The sequence below is a fragment of the Bidens hawaiensis genome, unplaced genomic scaffold, assembly GCF_021521415.1.
Source record: "Bidens hawaiensis isolate Kalapana, Puna unplaced genomic scaffold, B.hawaiensis_p1.1 tig00010570_1, whole genome shotgun sequence".
Classification (NCBI taxonomy): Eukaryota; Viridiplantae; Streptophyta; class Magnoliopsida; order Asterales; family Asteraceae; genus Bidens; species Bidens hawaiensis.
The window spans coordinates 91444-110497 of record NW_027491808.1 but is presented as its reverse complement, the minus strand read 5'-3'; the positions used below and the strand labels follow the sequence as shown (position 1 = coordinate 110497).

Below are 19054 nucleotides of genomic sequence, written 5' to 3'. Positions count from 1 at the left end.
TTTAAATCATATGATTAATTGATTAACTCTGAGTCTGTGACATTTATTGTGATAATGCATAATATCTTACATACATTTAATACAAAATTAAGTGTGTGGGTGGAAGGCCTAAACATATTTGGGTCGTAAATTAATTGACCTGTTTATTGTTTAAAATTTAACATAGGTCATTAGGTATAGCTTGTATGTTTAGTTCAATAAACCAGAAAGGAAATTAAGAGCATTTATATTCAATTTCATACCATATATCCATTATATATTATATAATTAAATTAAAAATCACTACAATTTTATTCTCCATTTCAGTTAAATAATACATTTTTTTTTGCTTTTATCATTATCATTTCTCTCTTTCACTCACAACCACTTTCAGAAAATATTAAAATATTATACGGTGTAAATAGTAAAGCCATAAATTTAATTTTTTCGTGTAACATTTTCTTCTTACTTTACTCACAATCACTTATGCATACTATATAATTTACAAATTTCCTCACAATTTTTTTAGGGAATAGAAGGAAAGAAATGTGAGTGAGGAAAACAAAAAATATTATTTAACTTCTTATTCACGAGTTTGAATAAGAAAAATAAATAAATAAACTAATTTTGAAGGAAATTATGAGAGTATTTATTATCTCCAAATCATCCATTTTGAAAGGAAAATTACCAAAAAAAAAAAATTATTTTTCTATATTTACATGTGCAGTAGATTAACTCGTTTGCTTTATTTCATTTAACCCACAACCACTAAATCATCAGCAATATATTTAATTACTTCTTTAACAGTGATTCCTAAATCTTTTAGACTAAGGGTATGTTTGGTAAAGAGCTTTTAAAAGTTTCTAATTTTTAAGAAAAAACTCTCACTTAATTAAAATCTTTGTTTGTTTGAAGGAGTTTAAATCTTTTAGGTAATAAGAAAAAGCTTAAAGCTTGAATCTCCTACTAGTAGCGTTTAGAAAAAGCTACAAGCTTTTAGCATTTTAAATTATTTAAATAACATTCCAAAATAGATACATTCATTATTATATTTTTTAGTTATAACTATTTTGATCATTTTATACATTTTATTAAAAGCTCTGGCTACTTTTGCAAAACATACCCTAAAACCTCACATTTTATTTGTAAAAGGCATCTTAACCAGGATATCCATGACACCAGTTCAATTAGTAAAACATTGGGTTTACATGAAAGTTACATAATAACTAGCAGCAGCAAGATTATAATAATTAAGCAAAGGAACAAAAAGTAAAATTATTATAATTAAAATAGTGGCTACATGTTTTTATATTGCTGCTGCATATCTCTTTCATCTCTAGATTCATTTCCTACTGGTTATTCTCAATTTCATCATCTCTTTCCTCAATTTCACCATCAAACCCAAACCCCAACTATTTCCACACTTATTCCATAAACACAAACCTTTCTCAGCTCAATTTAAAGGTTTCTAATTTTAAAAATTATGTTATCAAGTCAGATCCTGCTCACTGTATCTAGGGTTTGATGTTTACCAATCCAATTTTGGGGAAACAGTTCAGTTTATTTAAAAATAAAAAGTGGGTCTTTTAAAGATTCTTCTTCAGGTGGTTGGATGCTGCTTATAAAACAGCCTTGCATCCACTCCCCTGTTTTCCAAAGTTCATCTTTTTCATTAAAGTTTTGATTTTTATTTCTGGGTTTGTTATATTATCAAGTTTTCTGAAGTGGGTTTGTTTCCAAAGTTCATCTTTTTATTAAAGATTTGATTTTTATTTCTGGGTTTGTTTTAATATCAAGTTTTATGAAGTGGGTAGCATGAAGATTTGAATTTTATTTCTGGGTTTGTTCAATTTTGAAGTTTTATTAAGTGGGTAACTTAAAGATTTGATTTTTATATCTGGGTTTTTTGAATTATGAAGTTTTTATGAAGTGGGAAGCATAAAGATTTGATTTTTATATCTGGGTTTGTTCAATAATCAAGTTTTATGAAGTGGGTAGCATAAAGATTTGATTTTTATATCTGGGTTTTCTCAATTATTAAGTTTTATGAAGTGGGACACAGGGATTGTTTCGAATTCGACAAATTGGATGGTGGAGGGGGGTTTAAAGAGCACAATTTGGACCCCTGTTGAGAACAAATTGTTTGAAAATGCATTAGCAAAGTTTGATAAAGACACCCCTGATCGGTGGCAGAGGGTGGCGGAAATGGTTCCTGGGAAGACGGTGGCGGATGTGCGGCGGCAGTATAAGGAATTGGAAGATGATGTGAGTAGTATTGAAGCAGGCTTTTCACCAAAGTATAGGTATAATAATAGTAGTAGTAGTAATACTTGTCCTTTTAATTTGGAATGGGGGGATGGTTATGAGTTTGATAGGTGCAAATCGCCGCCCTATGGTGGCGGTGGGATAATGTCTCCGGTGGCTGTGGTGGCGGGTCGACCGGTTGAACACGAGAGGAAAAAGGGGGTTCCTTGGACTGAAGAAGAGCATAAGTAAGTCTATTTTCTTGGATTGCTTAATTAATTTTTTGATTGATTTGATTGTAAGTTATCATGGGGTATCTTGATTTTGATTCAATTTATTGATTAATTTGATTGTGATTGTAGATTGTTTCTTTTGGGGCTAAAGAAGTATGGAAAAGGAGATTGGAGGAATATATCAAGGAATTATGTCGTAACAAGAACGCCAACACAAGTTGCAAGCCATGCTCAAAAGTATTTCATTCGACAGCTTTCGGGTGGGAAAGATAAAAGACGAGCAAGTATTCACGACATAACAACGGTCAATGTCAACGAAAGTCAAAACCCTTTGCCAAAGAATAAAAGAACACCGGAGCAATGTAAATTTCAATGGAATCAGCCCAATGACGGTGGTGGTGCAACGACGACCTTTAACCAAACAAATGGTAATGTCTTCATGGCATCTCAATATAGAGGTAATATAGGGTTTAAAACGGGTGGTGGCGGTGGCGAGTTTTACGGTGCATCTCAGAGCATGTCTTTTCAGATGCAACCAGCAATGCATTACCCTCATGGATGAAGGATGAACGATTTTGATTGATGGTTGATTTTTATTATGGCTGATTTCTTTTTGGTTTTATTTAACTAGCTTTATTAGATGTTTTTCCATTGTGGTGGTGTTATTTCTCTTGTGGTGTTATCTATAATGTGAATATTATAGTTGTTTAGCACCTTATGATCATCATGTTCTTTGGAAGTTTGCTTTAGAACAACATTAAAAAGACAAAAATCTAATAAACATCGAAGGCAACTTTATCTATTCAATTTTTATCCTCTTGTTATAATGATTATCTATTTGAACTATAGTATTTGTAGGTTTATATTTATTTTTCTTATGTAGATACTCCTAATGGATGAACGACGTAAGTCTATGCTCTTTACATGTGGCTAGTCGTCTTTTGTTAGGTTTTCGACAGCAAACACCTTATAATAAAGTATCTTCACTTGGTTTTAAGGTGGATGATGAGTCTTTCTTGTTGGATTAAAGCCATCTTTAATCATGACTTGAAAGTTAAATTTTATGTCCAAATCGTGGGTCCTGATATGGTTGTGGTTGGATCAACATAACTATGTATGCGGATGAACAATCCTTTTATTTGAGACGATTACAATGGTGTCGCTTCCCTTGTGTGAACATGACTTAGGCTGAATGCTTATGATTTTGGGGAAAAAAAAAGAGTAAGAAAAAAACCCTCATTTGTATTGTGATGCCCCTTTGGTTATAATATACAACCATTATTTGATTGCATTATACCGACGCTCTTACCGGGGTATCATATCTAAGATTCGATATAAAATCAAGGTGTTTTTTTAAGATGCTTGATTCTTCATTCAACTTGACTTCTTAACATCTTATAACGACTACTATTTGTTAGCAGAAGCTGAATCCGAATATGAATTCCACCAGCACGTGAAGCATCTTATCTTTGAGGGCCACAAATATGTTCTACCTATTTCCTTTTATCTTTGTTAAAATCTTTCTCTTGGTAGTTATCTTTTAAGACCCTACTTATAGATGCACTTCTTTAATGATTAGACTTAAGCATGATTTCCATGTACAAAGTATGATCTATTAATCTAAGCTTATCTTTCTTATGTGTTAGGGGTTATTCTTTTTAACTATTTATCATTCAACCATTAGAACTACTTATGATAATCACACAACAGTTGAATCTATCAATTTTGCTACACTATTATATATTTGTACTTGAGATTGAGATTGAGATTGATGGCATATGATTTGTGTTTTAGTGCATGAATTATTCCCATATTTATTTCGGAAGAATTTTCAAAAGGTAAGTATACAAATCACTATTAAGTATATTGAAATAATGAAAAGAAATTGGACAAACACCACACATGTTGCACTTGGGCAAGTCTACTTGCTATATAAATTCCCTCACTATTGATGGTTAAATTCTTATTCTTTTTGGGTAGGATGATGTGGAAATCAAGAATTGGAATATACTTGAAAGGAGGTATTAGCTTAATTTAATAAAATAAAAGTTTGTCTAATGGTGTTTAATGTGGGTCATTAAGATCTACATAGATCTCTTGTGTGGTGTCCCTATCATCCTCCATGCCAAAATGTTACCTTAGTGCAACAAAGCTTTTTGTACGAGCAAAGGGGAGTTTAGGATTTAGATTTGTGCTGAAAAAGTTGATATTTGATATTGTTGAAATACATGTAACACTTCCAATTCATTGTCAAAACATATATGTATCATATAAATACACGAATTTGTTGGTTAACTTGTTTTGTATTTGTGTTTCAATTTATATTGAGAATAATGGATCTAGGCCATCTAATCGATCGTGACCTAAAAGGATTGTTGCTGATTTGTGTTAATGTAGACATAAGCTAACAATTGGCCTCCCCTCAGTACCCGCTGTGTCTTGGATGGATTCGTGCTCATATGCACAAGAGAATGAAGAGGAGCGAAAGGTGAAGTCAATCGTTATCATCTAATCATCTTGTCCTCTTCAAAGGATCTTCTAGGACTCATGTATATCGTCGTTTTATCAGCTTCTCATATTCTAGCTTTAATGATCATCTTCACAGTCGTGATTCTTGATTCTTTTGATTAGTATTTTGTATTCCATCGATTGAATATGTTCTTGATTCTTTGTTTTTGGATTTGTAAAACTATGTTTGAAGTAATAAGAGTTTAAATTCTGGTGTCATGACAGATATTGAATAACATAATTAGCAACAACCGAGCTGTAACAATTACTGATGGTACGGTAATTGTTTGATAAGTCATTATTCGACAAAATAGTAGACAGAAAAAATAAAATAAGTGCATATACATATTTGTGTTCTTAGTCTTTATATGTAGTATAACCATGCTAATTAAAAGCAAAAAGTACAAAAAAATATTCAAATAAGATGTGGAGACATTTGTACATGCCTTTTCACTTAATATTTAAGTTTATGCTTATTTTATGAATTGAATTTGAACTTTCTATAATTGAATTATTGATTGCTTTTAGGACTAGGGAAGGACACAAATCATTGAAGAGTTGTACCATTGAAGCTTGCTATCCTCCATTGAATTGGTCAGTGAAACAATGAAGAAATCCAAATATAACTAGGCATCTTTTGGAGAAAGTTTTGCCAATTGTCATGCTACCATCAATATCACACAAGACTTAGGGTTCCCAACAAGCCACTAAATAGCTTGATATTTGTCTTTTACAATCGTCTTAAATAACTTTATAAAAAGAGATAATAGTTAGACTCATTAATATTAGCCCATAAGGCTATGTGTATACCGTAATGGTTTTAACTACACGTCATTGTTAAAGTGTTACATCACTATCACGTATGCCGCAAGGCTAACCCCACCCTTTAGAAATAGAAATATAATGTTTGATTGGTTGGTTTTGAGTTGACCCCACACCCTCACAATCTTCTTTACGTTAAAGCTTTGGTGAATGGGTCTTTGATGCCACTCTTTAGCGCTCGTGTAATGGTGTTCAAGGGTTTAAATGATGACATGGCACCTCTTGGCGTGGCATACTGTCTCCACTAGACGTGCACAAAAAAACCGGTTCCGGAACCTAACTGGTGGAACCGAACCGGAACCGGTTCCAGTTCCAACCCGGTTGGAACAATACCCGGTTTGGGTATTTTTGTACCCGAAAATCGTACCCGGTTCTCATATTTATATGTCAGTACCGTTTCCAAACCGGTTCCTACCCGGTTCTTAATTGGAACCGGTTTGGTTCGTACCCGGAATAACCGGTTCCGACGGGTTTTTTTGAAGGGTCAAACAAAGGTCAAACTAGCCGTTGGAACCGGTTCCAACGGTAATATAGCCGTTGGAACCGGTTTTTTTAGACACCAATTAGCCGTTGGAACCGGTTCCAACGGTAATATAGCCGTTGGAACCGGTTTTTTTAGACACCAATTAGCCGTTGGAACCGGTTCCAACGGTAAAATTATTTGTAACTTGTTCAACTAATATTTAGTTTTGATTTGTTTTATTATAATTACTTTTGTTACTCATGATTAATTGTTTGTTACTTTTTTAATAACGACGAACATTTTATTCATCTAAAAAATAACTATTACAAACATTATTAAAACATAAACGATACTAAACATAACAACTAAAACATAAAAATAACTATTACAAACAAATAACTATTACAAACAACTTATTTTTGGGTTGTAGAGCCGGACGACTCTCCCACTTCCGTTTTTTTAGCTTCCATTCTTCTTTTCTCTCGACAATACTTATTCGTATGTTTTCGTAATGTCGAGTTGGACGCTGCTTTAAGAAACTTCGAGCAATATTTGCAACGTGCCAACTCATGTGAGTCGGTCATGAGACACAAATCGTAATGAACCCAAACATCGGGGCATCTTGTTGTTTCGATCACCATAACAACGTCATCATTGGTTGCCATTTGTTGTCGGTTTAAGGTTAATTGTGGTTTGGAGTGTGTTTTATAGTTTTGGGAGTGGTTTAACAAGTACACAAACAAACCTTGCTATTTATAGAAAGAAGATAACCTATTTATAGTTAAAAAACCGGTTCCAACGGTCAAAAACGGCTATATAGCCGTTGGAACCGGTTCCTAACGGCTATAATGTTTAAATTTCAAAAAAAACCGGTGGAACCGGTTTTTACGTAAAAACCGGTTCCGGTTCCAACCTACCCGGTTCCTAAAAGTTTGCATTTCTGGGCATCGGTTCGGGTCGGGAACCGAACCGGTTCCTGACTGGAACCGGTTTCATTTTCTACCCGGTGTGAAAAAAACCGGTTCCGAACCGGTTCGGGTTTTCAAGGTGAACCCGATTTGTGCACCTCTAGTCTCCACTACACAGTCTAATAGACCGTTCTATAAACGTTAGCCCATTAAAGACGCGACATTAAAAAGTGTTTACTAGACAAGACTGTTCAACTGTTTACAAATAAAAAGAGCAAACAACCTCATTATCAACAAGCTCATGTTCAAACTTTAGATTTTAAACCGAACCCGAGAGGAAACAAAGGATCATGTGAGTTTTTACGAGAATCCATCGGCAACTGATCAACAGATTTAAACCACGAAACAGGAAGCCGGCCATGAAACTCATGATCTCCAAAAATAACATCAGTTATCCCATTTCCTTCAGTTCCCGGAAACCATACAGCAATTAATGCATCCAATGTTTCTAAAACCGATGGCTCCAAAACCAATGGCCTGCCCGATATCAGAATCGCAAGAGTCGGGATTTCTTGTGCCACGAGTTTGAGTAACTCGTTTCCATTAAAGGGAATTATTAGCTCTGAATTATCACCGCCCGATTCAACATATGGAGCTTCACCAACGGCTACGATTGCATATGAGAACTCATGTTCGGAAAGGGTTTTAAGTGTCGGGTTTTCTTCATATACTACTTCTGTATTGTCACCGATCGCTTCTTTTACAGCATCGAGAATCGTTGTTCCTATATCATTTGTTTTTTAAGTTTTCACATGTGAAAAGATATTTTGATGAGTTGTGATCGGGTAAATATGATGTTAAACGTAGCCGTTGGTGAAGCTTCTGACCATATAGGTTTTCACGTTATATATAAAATTTACACATCATTATGAGCTGATTTAAGTCAAAAATAAAAAAAAATTGCATATGGGCAACTACCGAGACCACGACCGCCATTCTCGCCAGTGGCAACCAAAACACTAAATATAGCCCGTGAACCCATTTTGATGCCTTTTCTTTCCTAAAACAGCCCACTTAAAAATGAACCCATTTTGGTAAGAACCCGTGTTGTCCGAATCAAATTGAAATCTTTTTTAAACAGCCCGTTTTGACCAAACCGAATATGGTCAGAACAAGTTTTGACCAGTTTGGTCAGAACAAGTTTTGACCAGTTTGAACCGAACCTGTTTTGACTGAACCAAAATTGATATCCTTTTTAAACAGCCCGTTTTGACCAGCCCCCATTTGGCCAAAACATGTTTTGACCCTGTTTGACTTGAACCCTTTTGACCTGTTACACAACCCGCCCCGCCCGTTTTGCCAGTCTTAGATTCAAGGTACCACTATTGACTTACCAGTTGTGATTCTTCCACTGGTACCTTCCCACGTGGCTGTCCAACCGCCGCATTGGTAACCTAGATCATCGGCATGTTTTCCGGCAACAAGAACCTTTTTAACATTTCTATTCAACGGTAAAAATGGCTTGTTTGGATCCTTCCCGTTTTTCAACAGAACCAGTGACTTCCGAACTGCTTCACGAGCTAACTCTCTGTGCGGCTGCAACAGTGATTTTATCATATTTATTAAAACAAAAAAGTAAATGTAGATTTTAACATTTTAGTTTATTAATCTGCAAGTGTACCTTACTGCCCACAATATCAAGCAAAGATCTATCTGTCATTGGATATTCAAAAAGTCCAGCAGCAAATTTAACTCTTAATATTCGTTCAACCGCATCATCAATTCTTGCCATTGATACCTCTCCTGATTCTACCAAATATTCTAAATCCTCCAAAAACAATTGATATCTGAACGGAACCATAACCTGCAAGTTTTGAATATATAAAACTAGAGGGGTGCAAAGTGTAGATATTATGATTTGGAGGGGGTATAGAACTATAAATTACTCTACCATGTCAATCCCTGCATTAATTGCAGATAAAACTGCACTTCTATAGTTTGAACCAAAAGGATCATGGAACCGATCAAGTGCTTCCCAATCGGTAATCACAATACCCTGTAAACAAACCAAAAGTTTAGTGAACCATTTGATGGGAAATTCGTATATGTTCGCTTATTTAAAAAGTGAAAGAACATGAACAAAAGTTTCTGTTCATTTAATTAAATGAACGAACATATTCACTTGTCTTGTCCGTTCATTTATGTTCGTTAACGTTCCTTTATTTATATTCTTTATGTTCGTTGTTTGCATTCGTTTATGTTCGCCACTTTGCGCTTGTTTGAGTTCGCTCGTTTATGTTCGTTAGTATATTCATAAAGAAAAAATTAGGTCCATTACAATTAAGTCTACTTTTATGTTTGTTACGTTCGTTCGTTTATGTTCGTTAGTATGTTCATTAAAAATTGTTACTTTTAATTGGTTTTAGGCTTTTAGCTCAGTTATGCTCGTTCGTTTAAAATCATGACCCGTTTGTTTATACTGGTCACGAATTAACATAAACGAGCACAACCACGTTCATTTTCTTCTCGAATGAACAAGAACAAAAAAACCCCGTTCTTTTAGTTATTCGTGAATCGAACAAACACGAACATGCTCCGCTTGTGTCCGTTAGGTTTGTTTACAATCCTAGGCGAGTCAGGTAACGGGCCAAAAAGGGCGATTCTTTGGTACAAGTCGGTTAACCGAAAACACTTCTTATACAAAAAGTTCATTTGTTTGTCCGTAATTGGTTTGTTAATCACAATTACCAAACTTTATTATTTCAGTAATAATTTTAAATTTTGAAAAAAAGGATTTAGATGGTGTTAAAATACACTCCGTAGACCTGTTTCTCTTTAATCTATTTTTTTATATCATTTTACTTGTTCGCTCAGTCAGAAGTAACATAGCAAGACTGTTAAAACAGGAGGGTCGGGTCAGGCCTGTTTTGACCACCAACCTACCAATTTTGCCAGGTCTAAGATGAACATAAACAGCATATTAGTATATTATACTTGCCTTAAAACCTAACTTTTCTTTAAGAATATCTGTTATAAGATGACGATGCGAGTGCATTTTGGTTCCATTCCAACTAGAATAAGATACCATAACCGTACATACGCCCTTCGAAATGCAATCTAAATAAGGTAACATGTGAATGTTTTCCAACTCATCAAACGGGATTATAGTATTCCCTTCGTTTGTCCCTTTGTCAGTACCTCCATCGCCAACATAATGTTTAGCACATGCCATAACATTGTTCCTAGAATAAAATAATCATTAAAATGCCGTTACTAATTATGATGCTAAAGTTTAATTAATACAAAATGTAATGTTTTGTTTACCTTCCAGCTACATATGGATATCCATTTTGGTGGTTAACGGGTGGTTTTCCCTGTAAGCCGGTTACTAATGATGTCATCTTTCTAACTAATTGTGTATCTTCACTGAAACTTTCATAACATCTTCCCCATCTAGGATCTCTGCATACCTGCCAACATTAATTAGTAAAGTTATGGTATATTTTATTTGTATGATTATGACTGTTACAAATGAAGGTATCATAACTAAGAAATAGAAGTCTCAACATATATCAAATTTATTCATTAATGGATAATAGTTGCATATACCAACACAGATCTTTGTTATCTTGCATGATCTTGTGAAAACAGACAGATTTTCACCAAATAAGTGTTGTTGAAAGAACATACAGAAATATATTGTTTAGATGATTGTCGGGGTGTGAACGGTTCGGTTTGGGTCGGTTTTGGGCTAAAATTGTACCAAAAAACCAAAACTTCGGTTTTTTAGTTTTTCAAAACCGTAGGGTTTGGTTTTTATGTTTTACTTTTGTTTCAATTCAGTTTTGGTTTTTTCAGTTTTGTGATTTGAGTTTCAAAATTCTGGGCCGAAAAAAAAAACTCCAAAATAATGAATTTAGGCCTAAATCAGTTTGTTCATTAATATTGGGGTGTGCATCGATTGGTTCGGTTTTCACATAAATCATAGAACCAGACCGTCAGTTCTTATTTTGGTTTGGTAATTTCGGTTTGGTTTTTTCGGTTCCATGCACACTCCTAATTAATAATTAATTGATTATTATACAGTTAGGGCTAAAATATTTGAGTTACATATGTATTAAACTTTTATAAAATTCTACAAATTTGGGTTGGTTTTTACAAAAACATAAAACCAAACCATGGTTTTTTGTTTTGGTTTGGCCTTTTCAGTTTAATGCACACCAAGAACTTACAGCAACACAAGGAGCAAATGCATATTGAACGCCACTAGCCCTAGTTTCAAGTGCAGTTGCAGCACCTATCCTCTCCACCAGATCTGGGTCTCTGCAATACATTGAATCGAATTACATAACCGGAAGTTACTAAACTGCTAAAATTTAGAGCTGTAATTGTACTTAACGTTCAGCATACTTTTCGTTAAAGGTTCTGTGGGAAGTTCGTTTATGCTCGTTCGTTTAAAAAATGAACGAACATGAACAAGAAATTTCGTTCGATTAACTAAATGGACGAACATGAACAGGGTCATGTTCTTCAATAACTTCAATTGTGTTCGTGAACATTCGATAATGTGTTCGTTTATGTTTGTTAATGTCTTTTTGTGAATTTGTGTATGTTTGTTCATTAAAGGTTTTTAATTACTTTTCTAATCTTATATACAAACTTAAGCTAAATTATTAACTATAAAACAAAAATATATATGAGTGTTGTGTGATAAAACACTAACACAAACTTGGTGATTGGACCGTTATCGGTTAATCAAATCAAATAAAACATTGTTTGTGTTCATTTGTGTCCGTGAACCATTCACGAATAAGTTCATTTCCTTAACGAACGAACACGAACAAGAAAGGACATTCGGTTAGCCGTTCGTGAACTGTTCGTTTGTCCGATAAATGCTCAACGGATGAACATGAACAAGGCGTTGTACGTATAAATAGCAATTGTAACCTGGTAGCTCCAAGGCCAACATTGTGAGGGAAAATAGTAGCACCGTAAACATTATTATTGCCATGAACAGCATCACTACCATAGAATATCGGAATACCAAGCCGCGATTCAAGCGCGCCGGTTTGAAGTCCGTCGATCATGTCCGCCCAGTCCGACGACGTCGCTTTGTCAAACGGCTTGCTTCCGCCACCGCTCAATACACTTCCTGATCACAAATCCACACAAATTGAAATCAGCAACAATATATTAAGTACAAACACATATTTTAATTATACCTATACAGAGATCTCTAATGACGTCAGGAGAAGCAACAGCTCGTTCGATCTGAGTCATTTGACCTAACTTCTCTTTGAGAGTCATACGAGCAATAAGATCCTTCACTCGAGCTTCGATCTGCTCGTTTGCGTTCTTGTAAACAGTTTTCCCCGTATCTCCCATTGTTACGTGATCGGAAAATGAAACTGGCGATGGTATCAAAGTTGACCGCCGGTGTGGCCGGAGAATAAGAGTTTGACCCGAATGAAATGATTTAAAGGTTATACTTATAGTTGATGAGTTTGGACGTGGTTTAATCGGATAATGATTTGTTAAAACAAAATTAAGATAATAATTAGTTAACACTGCTTTTAACTTTCTAAGCATTTCACACTTTTTGCTGCTTATAAATAATGAAATTTGAAATTTCCACTCAAATCAAACGAATTAAATCGTTGATGCTACTTTAACTCATTTAAAACAATTAAAGTTTTACGTTTAATAGCATTAACGGTGGTTTTATAATATGGGGCGGTTTTTTCCTACAATTTGTTTAGATCGTTGAAAAAAGTATTTGTGTTAAAGATATTTAAAAGCTAATATATATTATATTTAATATTATAAAATGATTGTTAGACAGGATGGTCACATAGAAATAGAAAACGACACTAAAATAACTAATTATGATGTTGGGAAAGGTTACCAACGTTAGGTTATAGTTTTTGGACTTTGAATCTTTGATTAATATAATGGCATGATGTTTGCCCTTGCAAGGGATATTTTGGTTTAAGGTGTTTTGTTTCAAGACGTGTGCATTTTATGTTATTGGAAAATGGAAATACTCCCAATTATGGGTAGTGAGATCCCATAACTTGTCGTGAGACCGGTTGGCAACCACTGTCATTGTCCTTCAAGTTTGAGTTAAAGACATCTTAGATCATGGTTAGAGTCAAGTGTAGAATCTCGGCCATGCCTATCATCATGAGAATACTTCAATGATCCCACAAGTAATGACATTTAAAATTGCAATTAGGGTTGAAGTATCAAATCCATTCAATTCTTTTCAATTTGGAAAGAAAACAAATCCACCCATTTTACCTTTTATTTGCCCTATCTTTCTTTACTTTTTCTTTCTTTTCTTTCCTTTAATAAAACTCTAGGAACACACGTTTTCTTGTTTCTTTTCCTTTCCTTCCTTTAATAAAACTTGAGAGCACAGCATTCTACTTCTTTCTCTTCATTTCCTTTCCTTACCTTTATTACCTTTAATGAGACTCGGGAACTCCACCATTCTACTTATAAAAAGTATAAAGATTGGTTTTAATACTGGTTTGGTTCAATAACTTGATTCCATATACACACGCAACCATAACCAAACCGTAATAAACGCTTATGAAATTCATAACTAAACCATTGGTTCCAAAATTGGGTTCATCCATTTCGGTTTGGTTATTCAATTAATATGATCACCCCTAATATAATGTATATGTGATTTCACCTATAAATTATTACAATCTTTATCAGCAACGGTTCAAGCACCATTGTGTTATGTGCATTTTCTAAGGGTTTACAACTTGTTCATGATAATTTACATGCTTAGGGTTGTCTACTTGTCTACCAGGCACCTGATCAGGCATTTGGGCGATCGTCACTATAGGTGCAAACGAGCCGAGCTGCTCGTGAGCCCCATTTAAGGTACTACACGAACTCTAGTCGAGCTTAGACTCATTCAAAGAGTTTCTCAAAATATAAAAATAATTTAAAACGAATATAAATTAATTAATAAATAACAAATGAGCCGAACTTGAACTTGAAAAAACAACTGACGAGCCGAGCTCGAGCTTTAGGAAAAAAGCTCGATATGAGCCGAGCTCGAGCCTAGTCGAGCTCGGGCTTGGCTCGTTTACACCCCTAATCCTCACAACTGATCACTCGGTGTGAAACAAATATTTTGGATGAAAATGTTAACCTACTCATTGAAATGATATTGTTTTTGTAATCACACTTCAAAGCACCACGCGTTCATTGAAAAAATTTGGACTAAAAATGCTTCTCTACCCGACTCAATCCAGCCCTTTTCAACAATCAATCCAAAGAGTAATCAGAATATATGCCAAACGATCGGTCTTCTTGCCTGCTTGATGGGTTGCTTTCAACCAAGTAAGTGGAACTAGATCAGGAAGAGATGAATTCAGATAACCTGCAATTCTTTCAACCTCTGAAACGCCAAGATCCAATAGACTCGTCTCAATGTCGTCTATCCAACAAAGCGCCATGTTTCCATGATCATGCTGTTTCTAGCAAAACATTCTCCTCAATCCCAGCATAACCAATTTTTGACCCAACACTTTCACCATTTTTATCATATTCGCACACAGACTAATTTCTATACACCTAATACTTCATAGCTTCCTAAATCACATAAACAAGCACAACTACTGAAAGAACTATAAATATAACAAAACCCTTCTAGCAAATTCAAAAAAGAACAGAAAATGATCAACCTTTCCTTACTTTACCAAAGAACACAAGTAAACATACAACAACTTAATGCCTCATATCAATATCCATTAATCTGCTACAAAAAAATAATACATTTACCAAACAGTTATTTGATGCAACTACAAAGCGCTTCAACTTTCAAGCATCACTTGGTGGCAACACAATCTCCTCTGCCTCTGATCCTGTTTCTTCATATTAAAACACAAAAACAGTTAATAATCAAATCCAACAATGCAACTCAAACCAAATATAAATATGAATATGAACATTATAATTAATCAATTTACCTTCGGTTTCTTGTTCATCTTCATCTTCATATTCGTCATCCTCATCATCTTCATACCCATACGCGTCATTCAAATAATCCAATCCCGCTTTCGTAAACACCAACTTATCCGCATTCAAAATATCAAACAAATTCAAAGTCCTCGGCGTCAACATCTTCAACGTCCCGATATTCCTACTCGACAACACCACATTATCATCCACCTCCGTCATAAAAAACATCGATTTCTCCTTCGGATCAATCCCCCATCTCTTCAACGCCTCAATAAACTCCCTCGTTTTCGGCTTCTCAAACTTATCCCCAAACTCCTCTACCACAATCCCATTCACCGCGGCACTAGCCAACGCAGTCGATATCGCAAGCCTCTTTTCCTTCTTGTTAATCTTAACCGACCAATCCCGTGGTTTTGGGCCGAACACAACCCCGCCCCCGGGTCGCAGCGGGGTCCGCTGTGACCCGCGGCGGGCGCGGCCCAATTTTTTCTGCGGGAAAGGTTTTTTCCCGCCGCCGCGGACCTCGGCTCGGGTGAGAGTGGAGGCGGTACCGCGGCGTTTGTTGTTAAGGTCTGTGGTGATGCCACGGTGGACGACAGCCCGGGCGGTGTCGGGGCTGGCGGATTTAAGGTTTAAGGTTGTTTCTCCGACCTTGGTGCCGTCGAATGAGAGGACTGGGAGAGTGGCGAGTTCGGAGCGGATTGTGGATTTGGGGTTATGGGTTTTGGTGGGTTTGGTGAGTAGTGGAATGGGTCGGGTTTGGTTTGAGAAGATGGAGGATGAAAGGAATGAGATTGAAGATGGTGGTGTTATGAAGGAAGCCATTGTTGTGTGAGATGAAGGTTTGGATGAGTGTGTTAGAAGGGGGGAAAAGAAATTGAAACATAACACGTTTAGCTCAACTTATTTGGCGTTAGAAGGGGGGAAAAGATTTGGAGAGGATAATACAAGTTTTTAATTTTGAATCTGATTTTAATTGGGTTTTACTATGGTGCTCTTTCAGCCGACGGGTTATCTCAGATAGCCGGCTTTATTTCTTAGTTGTTCGAAGAAAATAAAAGATAGAATCGACAAAAAGTAAAAAAAAAATAATAATAATTTTGTAGCCGGGTTTTATTCTTTCACAAATTTACGATTGTGCCCCGTCAAATGGTTGATGTTTGTAGCGAGGTATCTCATGTCGAGGATTGTTGTTCCTCATCCTTAATCTCTGTTAGGCGTTCAAGTTTGGTAAAAATCCAAAAACTCAATTTTGAGTCTTTTAAAAGTCACTTGATTTTAATATTCTTGAAATTTCGAGGAAAAAAGATCTGAAATGTTTGAGCTTGTAATTTTAGACTTAACCTTTTTCTCATTAACGATTAAATGATTAGTACACGTTTTAACCTTAATTTTGTGGGTCTTGCAACGCGAGTTATAATATGCAAACCTAATAATCAATTTCGGATTTTTCAGTATTTACTGGGTTAGTTTTTACGATCCTATTCAATTTCTTTTCGACGCGTACGAACCTGAACCCGAACTAGTTTTTGAGAAAAAGAATTATATTGTTGATTATTTCAGCTAGCAAATAGTTTATTAAGTTTAGTACTCCCCACCACCCCCCTCACCTTACCAAAATCCATCTGGCCTTAGATTAATCTAAACTAGGACGTATGAAATTTAAAGCATTAATATGTGAAATATAAAAATTTCAGTTAAACGGGTCACGTTTAAATCAACCTGCGATTATGCATGTCCTGTTTGGATTCACATGCCTAACGTAATTTTGGGGTCCAGGTCATGTTTGGGCCCGTGTTAGGTCGGACCCGTCAACCCGAAACACTGCCCGATTAACACCCATAGTTTTCACATTTTCTCGGTATATAAAAACTCGAAAGTGAATAAAAAATTCAGTTTTTGTGATATTAAAACGAAACCATTGGCCGGGCATCCACTTTAGCTCGGAGTGAAATAAACCAAGATCCTTACTTGTTCGCGATCTCATCTTCCTCCTTTCGAAACCCTAAATTCCATACGAAGAATCAATGGCCGACAAGATATATCATGAAAAGCAAAAGTTACAGTTTTGCCTCTTACACGCCCTCAATAATCTTTTCCAGGTTTTATATTCATTTCTCATCTGTATTCAAACCCTTCGATTAATCTGTTATCTGTTGCTGTAAGTCGTCAATTGGATATTTTTGTAATTTGATTACAACACTGAACTAGATCCAGTCAACTGTTCGGAATTATTAGATTTTGAAGTTTTAGTTAATTCTGTTAGCTTATCACTCCATACGCTCTAAACTTTAGTACTGATTCATTGTAATTTTATCGTTTCGATAATAAACGTTCGTCAAACTGTTTGGTAGGAAGTTCGTTTGTTTAATAAAGGAACGAACATGAACAAGGAACTTCGTTCGTTGACTAAATGAATGAACGCGAACTGAGGCCTTGTCCGTTCAATTGTGTTCGTGAATGTTCGATAATGTATTTGTTTACGTCCGTTTATGTTTGTTCATTAAAGGCTTTTAATGGCTTTTTGAATATTATCATATAGATTTAAGCAAACTTTATGAACTATAAAGCAAAAATATGTGGGTATTTTATGATAATTTATATGTAAAATATGCACATTAATATGAATGTTAAAAACAACACCAACACGAACTTGGTAGCTGGATTGAACTGTTGACACCAACCATTCTCGGCTATCCAAATCAAATAAAACGTTTTTTGTGTTCATTTGTGTCAGTGAATCGTCATGAACAAGTTCATTTCCTTAATGAACGAACACAAACAAGAAACTTCCTTCGGTTAGCTGTTCATGAACCGTTAGTTTGTCTGATAAAATCTTAACGAACGAACATGAACAACACCTTGTTCAGTTTGGTTCGATCCAGTTAAAGCTTAACGGTGCCGGTCGACTCTGAACAAGGCCTGTTTCATATGTTTCAATTTGTATTACGTTCCAATCTTTAGAGATTCTGGGAAATTTTGCAAGTTAATTTTATATTTTGTTACAATTTAGGAGAAGGATGCATTTATGCGAAAAGATTTGGACGAAATAGCCGAAAAACTAGTTCTTGAAGATCCATACAAAGGGAACTGGACACCCCTTCCGGTCATCTTCAAGCCTCATCATAATTCACTAACCGGTAATTATGATATAAACGTGCTAATTAGTGCAGTGGAACGAAAGGGTAAGAAGGTAATTTGGCATGATCGGCGTAATAAAGCATCGTCCATTAATCTTGATGATTCTGAAAGTAAGTTAACAGGAATTGTGTTAAATGTTCCTGTGACAAGATATGGTGGGATTTGGAAATCCAGACATTGGGTTTGTTTGAGAAAGATTAATGGTGTTTGGTATAATTTGGATAGCGATTTCGCATCTCCATATTCGTTCAAAAGTGTTGAAGAGTTAAGGGGTTTCTTGGATGCTGCCATTAATAGTGGTACTGAAATACTGCTTGTAAAGGATGATGAGTAGTTACATACAATATTGTGGTTATATAACACATTGTTTCATGTAATAATTTTATTTTATTTTTTTGTCTAGTTAAGGTATAAAATAGTACCTTTTTGCAAGATATATGTGTACTGGTTGTTGGAGTACCAGAACACTATCAAAAAATCCTACAATATTAGACAAACCAAGCAACATTCCCTATTAAAAAACAAAAAATAAACATGATTAACAAAAGAAGTATCATTTTTTTTTAATTCTAAAAATGCTGGGGTGTGCATGAGTCGTTTGATTTATGAGAGCTCGATGCGGGATGGGAATAAGAGAAAGAAAGCTGTCACGCAAGAAGTACATGAGTAAAAGAGCTGACGGCCAAGCAAGATTTAATTAGGTCATATTTAATGTTATTGAGTTGTGGCAAGTTTTAATCATCATATATAACTATTATAAGCTATTGGAAATT

At 35.3% G+C, this 19054-nt stretch overlaps 4 protein-coding genes across 5 annotated transcripts; 2 read left to right on the top strand and 2 right to left on the bottom strand.

Annotated features, from left to right (window-relative positions):
* Positions 1-1761: 1761 nt before the first annotated feature.
* LOC143535666 (transcription factor DIVARICATA-like) lies at positions 1762-3018 on the top strand. The gene is made up of 2 exons (XM_077029869.1): positions 1762-2471; positions 2586-3018. The coding sequence occupies exons 1-2, from the start codon at positions 2026-2028 to the stop codon at positions 3016-3018; spliced, it is 879 nt and encodes a 292-aa protein (XP_076885984.1). The 5' UTR covers positions 1762-2025.
* A 4371-nt stretch (positions 3019-7389) lies between these two features.
* LOC143535665 (uncharacterized) lies at positions 7390-12614 on the bottom strand. Its single transcript, XM_077029868.1, has 9 exons — positions 12380-12614; positions 12105-12309; positions 11390-11480; positions 10482-10627; positions 10156-10399; positions 9109-9213; positions 8839-9021; positions 8552-8753; positions 7390-7941 (listed from the first exon to the last, which is right to left on the bottom strand). Exons 1-9 carry the CDS (start codon positions 12540-12542, stop codon positions 7463-7465), a joined length of 1818 nt encoding a protein of 605 aa, XP_076885983.1. The 5' UTR covers positions 12543-12614; the 3' UTR covers positions 7390-7462.
* A 2231-nt stretch (positions 12615-14845) lies between these two features.
* Positions 14846-15994, bottom strand: LOC143535664 (large ribosomal subunit protein uL4c-like). Of its 2 annotated transcripts, none has more exons than XM_077029866.1 (2): positions 15149-15994; positions 14846-15049 (listed from the first exon to the last, which is right to left on the bottom strand). In XM_077029866.1, the coding sequence occupies exons 1-2, from the start codon at positions 15963-15965 to the stop codon at positions 15000-15002; spliced, it is 867 nt and encodes a 288-aa protein (XP_076885981.1). In that variant the 5' UTR covers positions 15966-15994; the 3' UTR covers positions 14846-14999. The 2 variants fall into 2 exon arrangements, with proteins under 2 accessions (XP_076885981.1, XP_076885982.1); XM_077029867.1 differs by having other exon boundaries at positions 14846-15043.
* A 1170-nt stretch (positions 15995-17164) lies between these two features.
* On the top strand, positions 17165-18648 carry LOC143535663 (josephin-like protein). Its single transcript, XM_077029865.1, has 2 exons — positions 17165-17242; positions 18154-18648. Exons 1-2 carry the CDS (start codon positions 17168-17170, stop codon positions 18613-18615), a joined length of 537 nt encoding a protein of 178 aa, XP_076885980.1. The 5' UTR covers positions 17165-17167; the 3' UTR covers positions 18616-18648.
* Positions 18649-19054: the final 406 nt, after the last annotated feature.